Source organism: Crocodylus siamensis, chromosome 12 (genome assembly GCF_052110815.1).
Source record: "Crocodylus siamensis isolate JL-2025a chromosome 12, ASM5211081v1, whole genome shotgun sequence".
In the NCBI taxonomy this organism is placed as follows: Eukaryota; Metazoa; Chordata; order Crocodylia; family Crocodylidae; genus Crocodylus; species Crocodylus siamensis.
The window spans coordinates 13569637-13587681 of record NC_143406.1 but is presented as its reverse complement, the minus strand read 5'-3'; the positions used below and the strand labels follow the sequence as shown (position 1 = coordinate 13587681).

At 44.5% G+C, this 18045-nt stretch overlaps 1 protein-coding gene across 1 annotated transcript in view; it reads left to right on the top strand.

Moving 5' to 3' along the window:
• PANK4 (pantothenate kinase 4 (inactive)) overlaps nucleotides 1–16065 on the top strand; it is a 35560-nt gene extending 19495 nt beyond the window's left edge. The window contains exons 10-19 of the mRNA XM_090023168.1: nucleotides 4406–4561; nucleotides 5125–5237; nucleotides 6277–6364; nucleotides 7537–7688; nucleotides 10215–10270; nucleotides 10951–11000; nucleotides 12099–12206; nucleotides 12572–12672; nucleotides 13559–13627; nucleotides 15852–16065. Coding sequence (XP_089879294.1) covers nucleotides 4406–4561; nucleotides 5125–5237; nucleotides 6277–6364; nucleotides 7537–7688; nucleotides 10215–10270; nucleotides 10951–11000; nucleotides 12099–12206; nucleotides 12572–12672; nucleotides 13559–13627; nucleotides 15852–16065 — 1107 coding nt within the window. The remainder of the gene's footprint in view (nucleotides 1–4405; nucleotides 4562–5124; nucleotides 5238–6276; nucleotides 6365–7536; nucleotides 7689–10214; nucleotides 10271–10950; nucleotides 11001–12098; nucleotides 12207–12571; nucleotides 12673–13558; nucleotides 13628–15851) is intronic.
• The last annotated feature ends 1980 nt before the right edge of the window (nucleotides 16066–18045 follow it).

Genomic DNA, 18045 nt, shown 5'->3' with positions numbered 1-18045 from the left:
TCAGCATGGACCCCTCCCCCAAACCACCTTGCTCGCAACAGCTCACCAAAACTCCCTAACTGGTCTGGGGTTGCCTGATGGAGGTGGCAGGTGGGGTCTCCATGGAGACCAGCCTGGGACCACCATGGGCCGGGAGTGCGTGGCCAGGCAGATCCGATGGAGCTGAAGGGGACGGTGTCTGGGAGCAGGATGAGTGCCCAGGGCGGGGCCAGGATCAGAGGGTGGTGCCAGGAAGCAGAGTCCAGTCGTCAGACTGCCCCAGCCTCGCTACGTGCCCAGGGGCAGCAGGACCAGTCACACATGCTGCAGCCTGCGCTGCCTCCTGCACATGGGCTGAGGGACCTGCCACAGGCTGACTAAAAATCCCTTCATGGCCCAGATTTGGCCCGGGGCTGTATTTTGCCTGCGCCTGTTCTAGCCAATCCAGTTACCAAGCCTAACATACAGATTGCAGCTGCTACTTTGGCTGACTCTGTTTTGTTGAAGGGGAGAATGTTTTCCCTCAGCCACTTAAACACTTAGAGCTGCTTTGAAGTATTGGCAATGCACATAAAAGCATGGAAATGCTGAAAGTCTGAGATAATAATGAAGAAATGTATGGGTGGGCAGAAAAGTGCAAGCACAAGGCAAGATTCATTAACAGCACAACCTACCCTTTGACTGCAGTTCAAGTTCAAAGGTAGACCACAGACTCACTGCTCTAGGGGCACGTCTACACATTGCCATATGGTGACATTGCTACGGTGCCGTCCTTCAGTACTTCCTTTTGTTACTTCCAGAAGGACTCCGAGCTCACCCAAGCATGGCATGCCATAAGCAGAGGAAATCTTCCTACAATTCCACTTCTTCCTCTGGCTCTTGATATTTTTACACTCCACTTCCTTTTCCTACTGCCCTTTAGTTAGAGCCAATCACAGAAGGACTGCATTGTAGACGTATGCCAATTTTTTTACACCATGCCAACTGAAACGCTTTGGGAAAATGACTTGAAGGGTTTTTGTGGCACTCTGTGTGTGTTTCTGTGTCTGCAGTATTTTACTGTCTAGCATGTTTGATGCTTTTCATGCCTGTCTTTTTTTTTTTTTTAATTTTCCTTTTACTTCATCCTACACTGATTTATCGCCTTCCAGTTTTCAGTAAGTAGCATCCTATATTTGGCTAGTTTTCCATTTAAAAAAAAAAAGAATCTGTTCAACCTCTGTTTGCAGAAAACCTGCAAAGCCGCTTTTGAGTGCTTCCCCAGCTTGACCCATCACTAATGCCCTGTGCAAAGATAATAAATGTTGTGACTGTGCCTGAGTTCAAATTCAGTTTCCTTCATCTGCCAGTTGCACAGAAAAATCACATTACAAACAAAGATTACAGCTATAATCAAAGAGATGATTGTCCCATGGATAAGAAAGAGTATCATACAGAGCAGGCAGTGAAATGTGTTGTTAATTACTGCATTTCATGGTGTATAAATCAAGGTTTGAAGCCCAATTTTGGGTCTTAAAATCAAACTCTACTAATGCACCATGCCACATCAAAAAATCGGGCACGGGGCTGGGCTCAGCACCTGGCTGGCGCGGCCCTATCCCCTGCAAGCAGCACTGCCTGGGCTGTACCAGTGCCACTTGCAGGGGATGAGGCAGTGCCAGCCAAGCCCAACTCTGTCCCCATCCTGTGCGAGTGGCACCAGGCTTGCAGGGGCTGAGGGCATGCCACCTAAGCCCAGCCCTGTCGCTTGTGAGCAGTGCCAGGCTCAGCATTTGGCAGTGCCATTCGCAGCAGACTGGGCCAGGCTCAGCACTTGGGTGGTGTGGCCCCATCCCCTGCAAGTGGCCTAGGCAGTGCCACTCGCAGGGGATGGCTGTGCCAGTTGAGTGCTGAGCCCAGCCCTATCCTCTGCAAGCAGCACTGGGGGATGGGGACAGGCTTGGCGCTCAGCTGGTGCAGCCCCATCCCCTGCGAGCAGTGCCAGCAGCACTGCTTGCAGGGGATGAGGCTGCACCAGTTGAGCCAGGCCCCAACGTGTATACTGTGCCTATGAAAATCCTTACTATTCAGATTGGAAAGCTGGGAGTCGACCTACACAGTGTGTCAACCTATATACACTGTGAAATATGTTACACCAAATAATGATTAGGGGTGTGCAAAATGGGCCCTATTCGGCTTGAATTTTGCCCAAATTGGGGACAGTGATTCAGTTCGTTGATTCAGATCACCATCTCCGAATCAATTTGGCCGATCCGAAGATTCGATTTGGAGAATCAGCAATTCAGCCATGGATGCAGCTTTAAATGTTTTGGTTTTTTTTTTTTTTTTCCTACATACCTCAAGGTACCAGGCACAGCTTGTGATCGCTGCAATGCTGGGGTGCATGGAGTGTCCCACAGGAACACGGGGGGAACCCCCGCGTGCTTGGCAGCAAACCCAGAAGCGGACCAGAAGTACATCCTGTGGAATGCTCCATCCCGGGTGTCCCCCCACCCCACAGACCCAGGAGGCTCCAGTTACTGAGCCAGGAGGTTGCAGGGGGTCTCCTCCACACTCTCCCTGGCAGACCCACAAGTGCTTCCAGTCCACTTCTGGGTCTTCGGCTGAGCGTGTTAGGGAGCCCCCTGCGCTCCTGTGGGACACTCCATCCGCCCCAGCACCACAGTGATCATGAGCCACCTGCTACCTAGAGGTATGTAGAAAAAACATTCAAAGCTGTGCCTATGTCTGAATTGCCAAATATCTCTGAATCGACTTGGAGCGTTCCGATTGAATTCGGAGAGATTAAAGGGTACTCTGATTTGATTCGGAGATTCAGCCGCCGAATTGGGCTGCATCTCCACCGAATCGAATCGGGGACCCAAGCTTCGCACAGCCACAATCATGATCCTATACTCAGAGAGATTTTTATTTAAATGGCTTGTCATGTTGGATCCAGACTCAAAGATCAGTTAAAAGAAATTCTAGACCAGATGACGTACATTGTATGCTATATTTTAGGTTTGAATTCCTCTGTTGGTTGCACAAGGAGAAATCTCATGATGCCAACTAAAAAGAACAGTTTGAAAGACTGAAATATACACTAACAGCCATTCCAGCGAGCAATAAATAGGTCACGTCGTTATATTCACAAAGTTCCTATTATATCCTGTGTGCGATTTTTAATTAAGAGACTGAACTTCCTAAGAGATGGGATTTTGTAAGCCCATATTGTGGTCATGTGAGACAGGCATTTGTGTGAAGAAAATCAGTCTCTTTTAAGAGAGCTGCTTCACTGATGTAGGTTTGGAGGTGAGCAGACACTCAACCCATGTCAAATATAACAGCTCCTGATCTCAGATAAGTAGCTGCACAGCTTGGCATTTTTTTTATTTCCAAAAATTACCCAACAACAGCAGCCGAGTATCAAGCCCATAATTCCTGTTTCTGACAATGCACTTACACAGCAGTTATTTTCATACACAGCTGATCTGCTAGGTTGAGCACGAATATATGTTTGTGAATAAGGCCAACAGGTGTGCCATCCATTTTATATGTGAACTGAGTGGTCTGTTGCTCAAAAACTGAGCCACGCACTTGCAAACGTCAAAGGGAATGCAAAGCATAGCTGTCTTCTGTAATCACTGGAATAGCTAAAGCCTAAAGCAGTAAATGGAGTTAGTTCAGCTCCTTGAACTATTTCACTTTTTCCAGTGTCCTCTGGTTTTGCCAGGCAAATGCATAAATACACTTCTGAGTTTACTAGGCCTCTTGGTCTAATTTGCTATTTGAGGCCAGCATGTGGTATGCTCTTCTTGTCTCTCCAGTTCTTCATCCCTAACAGGTTATCTGTTGTTTAAATTTTAAGAAAAAGTCTAGGTATTCACACAGACTTGCAAATAGCACTGAAATGTCATCCAAATGTTGGAATGCTATCTTCTGATTGATGACTGCTTTACTTTGTTTTGAAGCAAGTACAGTGGGATTTCAAGGTGCAATGTATGGCTACTGGTGGTGCCTGTTCTTGAAAATTTACCCTTGAACATTGCTGTACATAAGCCTGACATTTCTAGGGAAGGGCAGCATACAACCAGAAGAGCTAAAACGAAATGGAAGTTTTTCTAAACAAAGTTTGGGCACTTGGAATTCTTCTTTGGAAAATTCCCTCCTGTTGTTCCTGCCCTTGATACTGGAAGCAAGTATCAGGAGATTTGGAGAGGCAGAGAACAAGTTTAGTGATGTATTACTAAAACAATTTTGATTTTGCTAACTCCTCAAGGTGCTAATGCTTTGCCTTGACAGTCGTGGCCTTTTGTTCTTTATCAGTACTGTGGAGTGTTACTTTCGTGGGCAATTCTGTTATAGGTCAGTTCATCTGGATTGGCCTGTTTGCATTGGTTTAATTCAGAAATCTGATCTCTCTCTCTCTTATTCCATCACCTCTTAGTTCGATATGTTCGAGATGGATCGGTTAGAGCGACCGCTTGTTAACCTGCCGTTGTTAAAGGACTCATCCACATACATCCCTGACACAGTTGACCTCACAGACGATGCCATGGCCAGAAAATACTGGCTCACTTGCTTTGAGGAAGCTTTGGATGGGGTAAGAGTCCCAATGCAGTTATGTGTCTAAACAGATGTGAATTAGACAAGAATGAATTGCCTTGGTAGGAAGCAAAATCACAAAAGTTCTCTTAATTGATCTTGTTTCACTTGGTCATTGAGTGCTAGCACATGTAAAGTAGTGTATCCACAGTGATCAACTTAATCTATATCAGAAATGTAATTACTATAAAAATAATTAACTAAACATTGTGTTAACCAGACAGATGATCTGAATACACTGCAAACTAGAATATTTTATTTGAACCTTTTTAAGCTTTTGCAATTATCTAGAATACATTTCTCTCAATAAGTTAGGCAGTAGTTTTTTAACTTTTTATTTAACCTGTGGTCATGTTTCCTTCTAACTAAAATTAGATTCTTGGAGGGGAAGGGGGAGCAATTATTTTGTGACATGATGTGGCAGTGACTGAGCACTACAGCAGAGAGATCAAGTATTTCCCAGCCTGAGCTTTCAGTTGCTTAGTCTTTCTTGAATTACCCTGAAAATGAAGGTAGAAGGCGTTGCCAACTTCGGTCCAATCTCCATGTTTCCACTGCCAGGTAGCAAAACGTGCTGCAGCCAGTCAGCCAGACTCCATTGATGCAGTCGAGCGAGCAGAGAAGTTTCAACAGAAGTACTGGAATAAGCTCCAGACTCTGAGACAGCAGCCTTTGTAAGTGTCCCCCACCAGGTAGTCTCCAGGTAGTACAGTTAACTTGGATGTGATTTATTAAATGTGCTTTAATGTGCAGGTTTTGGAGCAGTTAGTCTGCTACTTTGTAACATGCGCACCACATTTACAAAAGCATGCATCCGAAATGTAACATTAAAGATAATATGAGACGCTATTAGCAGACACCAAATAGCTTTCTCTAACTGTTCACACTTACGACCAGGAAGCACCATATTTTGCATAATAGGAAATTCAAGTCAAATGAGGATGGCTCCAAGACCAAAAAGAACATTCTCTTGTTTGTCTGTCAGTTAACCTAACCAGAGGCACATATTTCTGAACATCGTAGTCCAAACGTTGAGCAGCTGATGCTGGGGAGTTTTGAATAATGCAAGTCATGCAGATACTAATTACTTTTTTAGTTCAGCGTTGGCCCCCATTTCTTGCTGTATTGCAGATGGGTGGTCTGACTTTTCACATATCACCTCCTTTAAGGTAAGGACCTCTCTAGATTCCAGCCTCAGCTGATTGTCACCATGCTGCCGTGACTCCTGTACTTGCACACACTCTCCTTATATGCACAGTGAGCATGTATCGCCATGGATAAACTTCATGTTATAATGAATTTTAGCTTACCATCTCCTGTGCTCTGTGAGACCCTAGCTAACTGATTTGGTGTAACTACTTAGGGCTGCTAGAATTAAACTAAGAAAATTGATTTTTACAACATGGTAAAAGTGAAAGAGTCAAAATAGTGCATCTCATGTTAAAAGTGGTAAGAACGATATTATTTGTTCAGGTATTATTCAAGATTTCGCCAACCTTTCCACTTAGAAATAAGAACCTGCCGCCTCTGTGTTGCAGTTTCCCTGCTGTGGGAGCCCAGATCCAATGGCCACTGGTCTGGTATATAAAGAGTTTAGTAACATGGCATCTGTGGGTTCACTTGCAGGAATCAAATCCTGAAGATCAAGGGGAAGGGCAGGAAAATTCTTTTCTGTTCTGTGAGGTAGCTGACTTGTTCTTTCTCTCCTTTCAGTGCATATGGCACCTTAACAGTTAGGAGTTTGTTGGATACAAGGGAACACTGTCTAAATGAATTCAATTTTCCAGATCCCTATTCAAAGGTAGGCCTTTCTTGCTTTATGGGATGGATAAACATGTAAGTTAAAGATTGTTTTGCAGCCATGGGAGCATGTGCACCTGTAAATGAATTGTGGCTAACATACGCCAGTTCAAAACTAAATCTTTACTAAATGTGTGGACCCTCATCTTGGAGTCTGAGTACAAGGTGGGGTTGGGTGGCAGGGGATGGCAGGCTTCAGCTGCCCTTGTGGCCCTGATCTGGGTTTGGGGCCAGAGCCACAACTGCTGCCTGTTTTCCCTCTCCCCCCCAGTCTTTACTTTCTGCCCCTCCCTGCAGCTTCTGCTTCCCCACTTTCCTCCTCCCCACCCCTGCTTGCGCTTGCTCGGGCCTAGTCTGAGCTGCTGCCGCTGCCACAGGGCTAAGTTAGTGCCAGAGCAAACGCATGCTACATGCTCTGGGCTGCAGTGAGGAGAGAGCCTGCTGGAGCCAGAGCAAGGGTACGTGGCAGGGGGATGGGATGGTGGCGGCAAGCACGGGGGGGACAAGCAGTTGTGGGCAGGGATGCGTTGTCAGGGGGTAAGGGGCAGGCGTCAAGCTGCACTGCCTCTCTTGTCCACAGCCTTTCTCCCCCACCACTGCTCCCCCCCACCACTTCCTCTTCCACCTCCTACTCTCTACTTTCTCCCCTGCTGCTTGTCCCCTTGCCACTGCTTGTCCCACTACAGTGGTTGAGAGGAACTAATTTAAGATGACCCTGCAATCATTTTACAATATAACACATTTTTAAATTTTCATTGTATAGAATCTAATTATTGGGAGGGGGGTTGTCTTAAATACTACAGGGTCGTCTTATATTTGGGTAAATGCAGTATTCCCAGGTGGTTTGTTAGTGGTGTTCTTGATGGATTATTTAACATTATCTTTTCCTGCTAACTAAAATCCACGTACCTGTCATTGTCCAGAGAAGTAACAGTTACTGAGCTACTGAAAGTTTTTGCTTTTCCCCTGGCGTGAATTAAGTTTTGTATTAGAATCCAGGAAGACTTTTTCTTGTTCACACTAAGCAGGCTGAGAACAGTAACTCGTTGGTTCCTTAGAGGCCACGAACCTAGAGGAGAATGCTTGGAGGTGGGACTGAGACAATCAGTGCTGGGCAAGAACTTTTCATCTGTAAATCCAGCATCTTGCATCTTCTTTTTTTTTTTTTTTCAGATAAAGCAGAAAGAAAATGGCATAGCATTAAAATGTTTTCAAGGCGTAATAGAATCCTTGGATTCGTTAGACTGGAAGGAGAGGCAGCTTGCTCTGGTGAAAGGACTTCTCGCAGGGAATGTCTTTGACTGGGGAGCCAAAGCAGTCTCCGAGTAGGTGTTGGACATTTTAAAAGAACCATTTTAAGACGCTTAATATCCTGTTTTTCCTCTTAACAATTTACTACACCAGTCCATTTTTAATCAAATACTTTGTATTTCACCTTATTCATATCATATGAATCATATGTTGGTTGTTTATTCCCAAGATTTGTTGCAATGCAGCAAATTTCACTTTCCAATCCCTTAAAACTGGCAGACGTCACTGTGAATGTCTGAAGTAATGGAGAGAGTCACAATTGACACTGGACATTTTGCTTGTAGCAGACATCATTAGTGCTGCTCTGGGTATGTGTTCCACTTAACTTAGTATCCTATATTATGTTCTTGCTGCTGTTGTGTGCTACCCACAGCTGTCTTGGTATTATGTGCTTCATATCCATTCAGTGGGATATAATTTAGAGAGGAGTGAGCTTGTTTGGAGACGATGAGAATCTCAGTCTAAGCTTTTACTGTTATATGCAGGACTTTTCTTGAAGTATTTTTGCTTCCCCAGCACCAGAGTCCCAAGGTTTTGTTCTTGTGGGGCTGATACTGAAGAGACCACCATCTAAACCTAGAAAAACTTTGTGAACAATGGGGCACGCATGTTTTTTGAGACATTCAATTATAGTTAACAATAACTCCTTTCCCTTTTTCCATCCCTGAAGAGATTCAACTCTAATCAGTTAAAATAATGTTTGGCTGAAATGTAATTGCTGAAGTTCAAACCTGCCTAACATATTTTACTTCTCCTCCCCACATTTTTAGAAAAGAAACCTATTCTTTAGTCTCTCCTGTTTCAATAAGGCATTTTTATAAAGAGACATTCCAGTTTGAAACCTCTTTTGAGTGTCTACCTGCTCTTAGCTTAAGGGGCTTGACTACATAGGTACAGTAGTATTCTTTGAAATCCATAAGGTAACCTACCAAGATTATTTTGCTGGGTGGCATTCTGGATGTGCATTGTGTCAGGGGTGGGCGATGATTTGGGGCTGAAAGGCCACTTAAGGTGTTTTGGTAAGCTGTCACAGGCCGGGCCAGCAGCCTCTCCCCACCGCACCCCCAAGTCTGCAACAGCTCACCAAAACACAATTCCCTAAGTGGCTCTGCCCTGAGTTTAGCTGCGTGGATGGGGAGTGGCATCTGGGAGTGGTTGGGCAGGTGGGGCTGGGGCTGGGATTGGGATTGCAGGGCCGGGGCCCAGGGCAGAGCCACAATCCACTTTCTGCACACCCTTACCTGTGGAACCAGCAACCATCTCAGGGATGTGCAGGCAGTGGATCAGGGCTCTGCCCCGAGCTCCAGCCCCACACTGTCACCACCCAGTGATCCCACTCCCAGCTGTGGCCCCACCTGCCCATCCCGCTCCTAGACACCTCTCCCTGCCCCATCCCATCCACCCAGCTGAGTGTGCCCTGCCCATATGGATCTTGGGTTGGTCTCTATGGAATAACTTGACTGGCCACTTCATCTGGCACCCCTAGTTGTGGGTGTAGGGTGGATGGGCTCAGGTTTCTGGGCAAGAAGGCTGGGTCCAGTGGCAGAGACTGACAGCAGCAGCCAGAATAAGCTGGGAAGCGAGTCCAGCTAGCTGCTGGGCTGCCCCAGCCCTGCTTCTTGCATGGAGATGGGACCAGCAACAGGCACCGTGGCTTGGCCTGCTCCTTGTACCTGGCCTGGTGGGGAGAAAGGGGGCAAGGGACCTGCCACAGGCTGGATAAAATCCCTTGGTGGGCTGGATCTGGCCCACTGGCTGTATTTTGCCCACCCCTGCATTACATGCTCCTATGTACCTGTCCCAGGAAATGCTATGTAAAAAGAGACTAGTAGTAGTGCTTCCTGAGTGGAGCCGTCTTAGAATCGGTTTCCTGGATCTGTGATGGATGAGGCAGAGGCCTGCAGGGGTGTGGAAATAAAGACAGAGCTCTGCAACATCTTTTAAAATTAAACCAGGTTGTCTTATATTCTTGAAGCAGTGCTGTCAGCCAAACCACCAGTTGTTGTTTGGAGTTTCTTCCGTCCGTGTCCAGCTGCTATAATAGAACGCAATATATTTAAAACCCATTTATTTTTTAAAGGCTTTACTTTCATTATAAAATTCAGTAAATAATTGTTCAGTACCAAAAACTAAATTGGGCCTTGCATGTCAGCATTTGTAAAGCAGAACATTTTCTGAACGTCCCAAAGCGTGACTACATCTACAGGAGAATAAAAAAACAAGTCATGATTGGGTTTTGGGAGGTTCTGTTTTAGCTTAGGATCCAGTGTTGATGTATCATTGCAGGTCTGTTTGTTTTGTTTTTTCCTTTTAGTCCATGAACTCTTTGTATAATGTCTTTTTGAGCTTTTCAGTTTTAAAACTAATACAAAGAAGCTGTTGTTCAGTCAGTGGGTCTCTGTACACACGTGCTGGAATTAATGTATAAAATCCCTGACTCGTATAGCATGTTTATTCGGTTGAAAAGCTATTTGGACAGTACATGAGTACAGGATAACCTTGCCTAACACTGTGTCATTCATCTTTCTCTTCTGCTTCAGTGTTCTGGAGTCTGAGACACAATTTGGATTTGAAGAAGCAAAGTCAAAATTGCAAGGTATAGGGAACATCCTATGACAACTTTAAGGGAGAGTAGAGGGGGGGAAAGAAGCTGCCTAGGGGGAAGAATTGTGCTGCTAAGTAAAATCATTAAGATTGTTAATGTCTAGCAGTCACCCAAATACATTGAAATGCTGGCATATCTGTTTCAAAGGTATTGGCACCCATTTCTTCTTAGTACAATATGTGGGTAAGAATCTGTCCCCTGCCTCCTCCCTCTGGCAAAACACTTACATGTCTTCCCTGAATGCTAATTCTCTAGTCTACACTACATAGTCCTACACTATTTTCCCTGCTTAGCAACTCTAAACAGGAAGCCGGCATCATGATTAGCCCAGGAAGGGCAATAGTGTGCCTCTGGGGATGATCTTGCATGGCTTATCCTGGTTTGATGGGTTTTCTTAGGTCTAGCTGAGAACTGGTGTAATGGCCCCCAATGTTGTGGTTAACAGGGCAATAGCCTGTTGAGCAGACAGAATTACTATGTAACTGCATAGTAAAATAGACCGCTGCATTCAAATTCTTTGATAGCTAAGCACATGCATAGAACCCTGTCCTGATGTTTCGTGCTGCTTACACAATTACACAGGTTGTGTACATACATACTTGCTAGGACTATGTTGGAAAAGGTGGCTATAAGAGAACGACTAACTCACTAGTCTTGCATCTGTTCTACAGAGCGCCCGTGGCTAGAAGATTCCTATGACGAGTGGCTAGATCGACTAAAGGTATGACTAGTCCCAGGTGACTAGTGAGTCATGTACTTAGGTGCATGTATTAGTTATAAAAATCACCTCGTTTTCAACTGCATCAGTGTAACCAGTGTCTTTAATGGTGTATACTTTTATCTTCAAAAAGCTCTCTAATTAATTATCACATTTATATGGTGTTTATTAATTTGGAAGGTATTTTATTGTGACCTTGCTTTTTAACATTTTAATCCTGATTGTGGCTTTGATTAGGAGGTAGAAAGCCGGATCATTTCAGGGGTTCACAATGAACATACTGTCATCAGTGGAAATCGCAGTGTCATAAGCTTGGGTTTTACGTTTTTTAGCATTAAAACTGGAACTAATGTAAAGGGGCCATAGAAACAGGAAACAAGCTTTCCTCTAATGACCTCATGACGAATATCTTGCATCCAAAAACTTGTCTAAATCTGTTCCCACTATGCAGTTGATCCAATAAAAGATCTCACTCTACAAAATCCTTGCCCCCTCACCTTTTCTCCAAGTACCCAGTATTAGTCCAGCCCCGAATAATAGGGGTGGAAGGACTGACCTAAGCAGGCATTGACATGTCTAACTGCCACGCTTGGTTTGGCTGGCAGACCTAGGATGAATTGCTCGCGACTCTGAAGGAGCTGTCCCTAAGGGACTAGGGTCATTCAAGTCTGCTTGAAATGCTATGCTACTGGATTAGGCAAACCTTGCTGTACTTGAACGTTTGGATAGGTTTTCTGTTTTCAGCATTGCCGGTGTAGTCTTTTTCACAAGCAAGAGAGCTGCACTGCTACTAAGAGCTTGCCAATATTACAGAGCTGCTGCTCCCATCAGTATACAGGAACAACTGTGATGATAGATTCCCAAGTAGGGATACAGCATATGGTATAGCAGCAAGCTTTTTTTCTGGCAGAGTAGTTGCATCACCCCCTGATCAACAGAAGCTAACCAGCAGGAGTCCTGTTGGTGATGATGCCATGAGCGTCATGATTCAAGGAACCTAGGGTTTTTAACTGGAACCTCTGCAGATAGTTATCACAAATTAGTCACTGAGCACCTAAGAACTGGCACCTTAATCCTGAATGCACTGGTTTTCTCTTACAGGAGGGCCCCCCTCACAAATGTGCCTTAATTTTCGCAGATAACAGTGGAATAGACATCATTTTAGGAGTCTTCCCTTTTGTCAGAGAGCTGCTCTCTAGCGGCACAGAGGTGAGTGTGCTCCCTGATAGAACTGCCTGGAGGGCTCGCTAGTGGCACTCGCCGCTGCTTCAGTATACCAAACCTGAGCTCTAAAAGGGGAGGGGGAGGTATTCGTGTGTGTGCAGTCTTTCTCCTTTGGGTAACTTGTGCAAAAAACCTGATCATGTTATTGCAAAACCATAATTTGGCAAGGCAGTCAGGGCAGGGGTCACTAAAACTATTTCAACCTTAAAGAGATTTGATTTTATGTAGATGCTGTCTGCACCACCTCTCCCTTAACTGATATCCACAGTCAACATCAGAAAACCAGTTTACTACTTTGTTCAGCTGTGTATTTGCTGATTCGACCAGTGAAACTCCTCTCTCTGCTGCAGGTCATATTGGCTTGTAACTCTGGCCCTGCCCTAAATGATGTTACCTACAGTGAATCCCTAATTGTAGCTGAGAAAATAGCAGCAATGGATTCAGTTATTCAGTAAGTACTCCTTCTTCCTTTTTCTTAAACTGTGTCAAGGCAAGATGACTGCTAACATTAAAAACACTTGCCCATGATTTAGAATGGATTTGTTCTTATCTCTGGGGAAGAGGGCAAATAAATGTTCAGTCACTTTTTCGTGCTGAATGTGTAGAATATATGCACAAGTTTCCAAGTGTTCATGTCTCTGTAAGCGTTCATGACAAGAAAATCTCCAGAAACACATAGCTTGTACTCTACCCTTTTTGGTTAATGCCTGAAAACGAGGACTTGAAATCAATCAAAGGTGAAATACTGAACTTTAATGAAAAAATAGGCTGAAAATCAAAGTTGAGTGCTCGGAAAAAGAACTAGTGAAGTGAAGGAGCAAAAAGCTTGAATTCCATGTCTTTCAGTGTTCTTTTGTGGAGATAATACAGCAATCCAAAAAACTATTAATAGTTTAGTGCCCCTTCCATGGTAGTACTCCGGTCCTGAAACGTGTCAGATGAAAGCTTTTTTTTGGAATAATGAAGCAAGAGAAATGGCCATTCACCTTGTGTCTGAGAGGTCCTTGTTAGACTTGAATGATGCAACCTAGTTGTCCAAAGAAATGGTTAACTTTTTAGAGGGAAATCCTAGCAACTGCCCATTTTGCCTGGAATACTTGAATATTCCTGGAGGCAAGGACTGGAACACACTGGGTTCCTGCAAGTACCATAATCAGGGGGCAGAAGCATCTACAGTCCTTTTCCAGTAAATATGCATGTATTCCTTACCAAGTGGAATTGTTTCATGAGGAAATATTGAGTGGCCCTACTGCTTTATGACCTTGGGTGCTGTTGCCTTACAGCTTGCATGATTATATGTTTAGATGGCCAGGTAAGAAAATTGCTTATTTGTTTAGGTCTGCATTGAAGGAAGAGAGGCTGCTGTTGGTACAGACAGGTTCAAGTTCTCCATGTTTGGATCTAAGGTAAGTTTAGAAATTGGTGAAATATACAGTGAACTTGTAGATGTTCTGCCCTTTGCTTTTGAAAAACCAGCATGGGTGTAATGTAGTGGGACAGATTCTGCATTTCTTTGGCTTTGAAGTTCTGTCCTCAATCCCCTTTTCCTGCTTCTCTTTCTTTACAAAGCCTTTCCTCAACATCATTTTGATCCTTGTTCAGATCTGTTGAAAAGATGGGGTAATAGCTGATCAGTCCCTACAGGCTGTCAGTCACTTTCATTTTAATCCTCTCCAGTTTCTAATAGAAGTGTAATAGTCTTGCAGGTGGATTAAAGTACTGAAAGCTTTGGCTTAGAATCCTAAACTGCTCTGAAATGTCCATTTAAAAATGCAGCTATTACAGGAATTAAATATTTAGCATGGGATTAACTGCAGGGCAGCTGTAGCAGGTAGAGGTGCACTGATACACTAGTCCGTATGATATCGGCACCAATAAAAGGAAAAGCAACATTATCAGCCGTTGGCTTTTTTTTTGGCTGGTGTGGCCAATATTGTCACTGATATGCATCATGTATGTGCACGTGGCCAGCCTGGCAGCTTCGAGAGCAGCATCCGGCTGACAAGTCTGCTGGGGGGACAGGGGCATTGGGGTGGGGAGGGGGTGTCTGATTGAGTCTCCATGGTGAGAGGGAGGGGCAGGGGCAGGTGCTGCCCAGGTAGGGTGGAGCGTGGGAGGGGGCTTGTCTGGGAGGGGGGTGTCCCACTGCTGCACGCACCCCTGGGGGAGGCATGGTAGGCATGTGCCCCCCAGATCTGCGCACAGGACAAGGGCAGCTCTGGTTGGGCAGCCCCACTAACTCTCACCACGGGAGCCTCAATCTGCACCCCGCCCCCCCCCCCCCGACCCCAACAAACTTACTAGCCGGACACAGCTCTCCAAGCTGTCCAGCTGCATATTGGCAACCAGATCAGTATCAGCAGATATGGTTTGTTAATAATTGGCACGAGCCCAAAAAGTCTTTATTGGTGCACCCCTAGTAGGCCAGAAGTTGCTTGACTTTAAAGGAAGTTCTGTGTGGATCAGCCCTTTGTTTGTAAAGTAGCAGCTTTCTCAGAAGCTAGTAGAGCAGATCAAAACTCTCAATTTGTTTTATCAAAAAGTTTCAAAACTGCTTTTCAGACCAGTAGAGTGGAACTGGGCAGGTCCTTCTGCACAACTACTGCCATGTCCTGAAATAGCAGAAGTGAAAGCCTTTAAAACAGAACTTTTCCCCAAACAACCTGTTTTATAAATGCCAGCCTGACTTTTTGGGGGAAATGCTAGTAGTGACCCAGCTAATGACATTCTCCTGAACCTCCTTTGTGCAACAGTGCTGTTTAATGACAATGTTGTGATCAGCCGGAGCTGCCGTGGCCCATGCTCTGCATTTCACAACAGTGGTAGCCTCCTGTCTGCTATAAGGTTCACTTGAGCCTCCTTCCTCACCACTGGAAACCCAGAGAGAAGGGAAACGAACTCCTGAGAGTCAGACTTGTTGCTTATTGTGGGTGCTCATTGCTTAGTACTATACATGGCTTAAAGCATAGGTCTGAACTCGGGGCAGAGAGGCAGGGTTTTTTCTACTAAGCTGAGGAGGAATCTGAGTACCTCCAGTGCTTGACTTCTTCCTGGGCAGCATCCAGACCCCTCCACACGATCAAACGTCCTGCTGTTTGCAGAGCCAATGCAGCGTTTGCTTTTCATTTCCTCCTGTTGTGGACTTGGCACACCTCGGTCTCTGTGAAGCAGATACTGGAAACTCTGTACTCACTCAGTCCTTTGCCATGTGTTTAGGTGACAGCTGGAGTTCTGAGCCTGACTTGAGAAAACAGGAGGTCGGCTAAAGGAGGCCTGCGAGAGAGGCTGCTTTGTCCTTTCCTAGTTCTTCATTATTGTTTCCAAGCCTGGGCTAGAAAGAATTTTTAGCTTCCTTCACTTTCCTGTATTGGTAGAATCCTTTGTTTAAAAGGAACAGTATACAGCTGGGGAAGCAGGATGGCCTTCCAGAACGCGTAACCAGACGGGTAGGCATTCACAACCACCCTTGATAGAAAGACTAGCACTGGCTCTGGCACTACTGTGCACATGGCTGTCCTGTCTCGCAGGCCGCACAGACTTCTGGCATGTGAGGTGGGTCTCGGTACATAACTTCCTAAACAGTAGCAATTCATCAGCATTTCTAAGCAATGCATTTACATCTCATTGCAGCCGCCTGGACAAAGGTTTGGCCATGCTGGTCCGGGAGCGGAAGACAGACTTGGTTATAATTGAAGGGATGGGCCGTGCTATCCACACGAATTATTACGCGGCTCTGAAGTGCGAAAGCCTCAAACTCGCTGTCATCAAAAACTCCTGGCTGGCTGAGCGGCTGGGTGGGAAGATCTTCAGTGTCATTTTTAAGTATGAAGTGCCACGTGAGTGATGGGCTCCAGCAGACTGAATCCACAGCAGCAGCAGGAACGGACTTGCACTAGTTTTACTTTAATTGTAAAGAATGTATTTTTATTACAACAGGGAAAATGAGTTCACATGAAATTCCATATTTATATTGTGCTTTTGTGACTTAAAGCAACAATATGATTCATTATATAAAATATACACCCCAAATATATATGTATATCACTCATTGTTTATTTTGGTAAGTGTTTATTTTAATGCTGCAGTATTTGTGATGAAAAGACTTTATTTTTTGTTCTGTGAGACATTCATATAGAAATATATTTAAATGTCAATGAAATCTTTTTTATACATCTCTGCCTGCCATGCCAGCAGTGACTTGGCACATACCAAATAGAGTTTTTAAAGTGCTGAAAGCGTTTGACTTTGCATTTTAATATTTGAATTCCTGAAATGTTTCTCGCCACTTTTTGAGCTCTCCCCAGTCTGGTCAGGTGGAGTGAGTCGCCTTCTAACCCGGTGAATATTGCTGAACGAATATAGGCACCAAAAATAACTGATCTGATATCCAGTGAGGGTGGCAGATGGGTAAATATCAGCATCGCTAACTCACTGTAGCAGTTAGGCAATTCCTACATTCCCCACTTTTACAGCTGGATTTTCTCTTCTTCCCAGAGTGATCAGGAAACCAGAGTTTCAGAATGAAAACACAGTTGGTCAGTTTGTAAGTAATTAATTTTTATTTTGTTTCAACTGATTCACATCCTCTGTCACTAACAAAAATGAAGCAGAATAGCTACCATTACACTGGTGGCAGACTTGCATAGTTTGGTTAAAGGCAAGTGCTATTCTGCTTTTAGCTCTACTACAAATTGCCCAGGTGTTGAGTTCTCTGATTTTTCATTTTGGCCTTAGCATGTTGCTTCAGTCTTTGGGGGGCAAACAGGAAGTCTTAACAGTTGCTCCTTCCCATGGACAGGGCATGCCAATAAACCAAAAGGGGAATATGAATCATTAACCCTCCTCCTCACTATTGTCAGTAGAAAGATGGAGATTACCCCTCACTTTAGTTTCATTAGTTCGACGGTGAAATAGAGAATGCATGCAAAGCAGCTTATGTATTTAGCTGAAAATATCTAGGCTAATAATTGGCATTATGCACTTACTTAAATGAGATGCCAGCACCTTAGAATATCCCTTATTGTCTGAAATAAGTTTTAGTTACCTGGTGCAAAAATACTGTCTTGGTGCTAAAGACATCTGTGTATAATAGAAAGCCCTCAAGCTACAGAGAGGAGTGTTTTAAAATGTTAATGAAAGTGACTGTGCTGCTCTAACGCTTCCCAGACTAAATCCAAGTACAGCTAGTAAATTATAAAGCTTCACACTCAATATTGTGATGCATGTGAGGCTGAGAACCAAGAAAATTGGCCAAATCCTCATTTTCAGCTTGTCTGGTCTGCTAAAGGGCAGCCAAAACATTGGGAATCCAAGTAGTAGGTAGGGAACTCTATTAACCTTCCATCTTATAAGATACATTAGTGAAGCAATGACTCTTAAAATGGGCAGAGTGATTTCAGAACTAGATTATCTGAATATGCCCACGCTGCAGTCAGGTCACAACAATGAAAACTCAGTGATACAGGCTTCAGCGTTCTGTGTATATACCCACAATCCCCAGTGGGCTTCAGCAGCTCAATCACAAGTCCACAGCGTACAAGCTGGTGTTGAGGTTTCTCTGTGCTGCTGTCTCCCATGCCACATCCCTCACTCCCCATCTGAAAGGACCATGCCAGCATGTGAACCATGTGCATTGTCTGCGATCCTGAACCCGCCATTTTACAGAGGTTACTAGATAGCCGTGAGATCTTAAAGTCTTTCAAACATCATTGCTTAGGTTGAATTTAATAGTCAAGCTTCTGGAGCCTAGTTGCAGTCCACTTAACCATTTAATTCTCTGTATCCAGTTCTTCCATCATTGTAGACACTGACCATTGCTATTTAT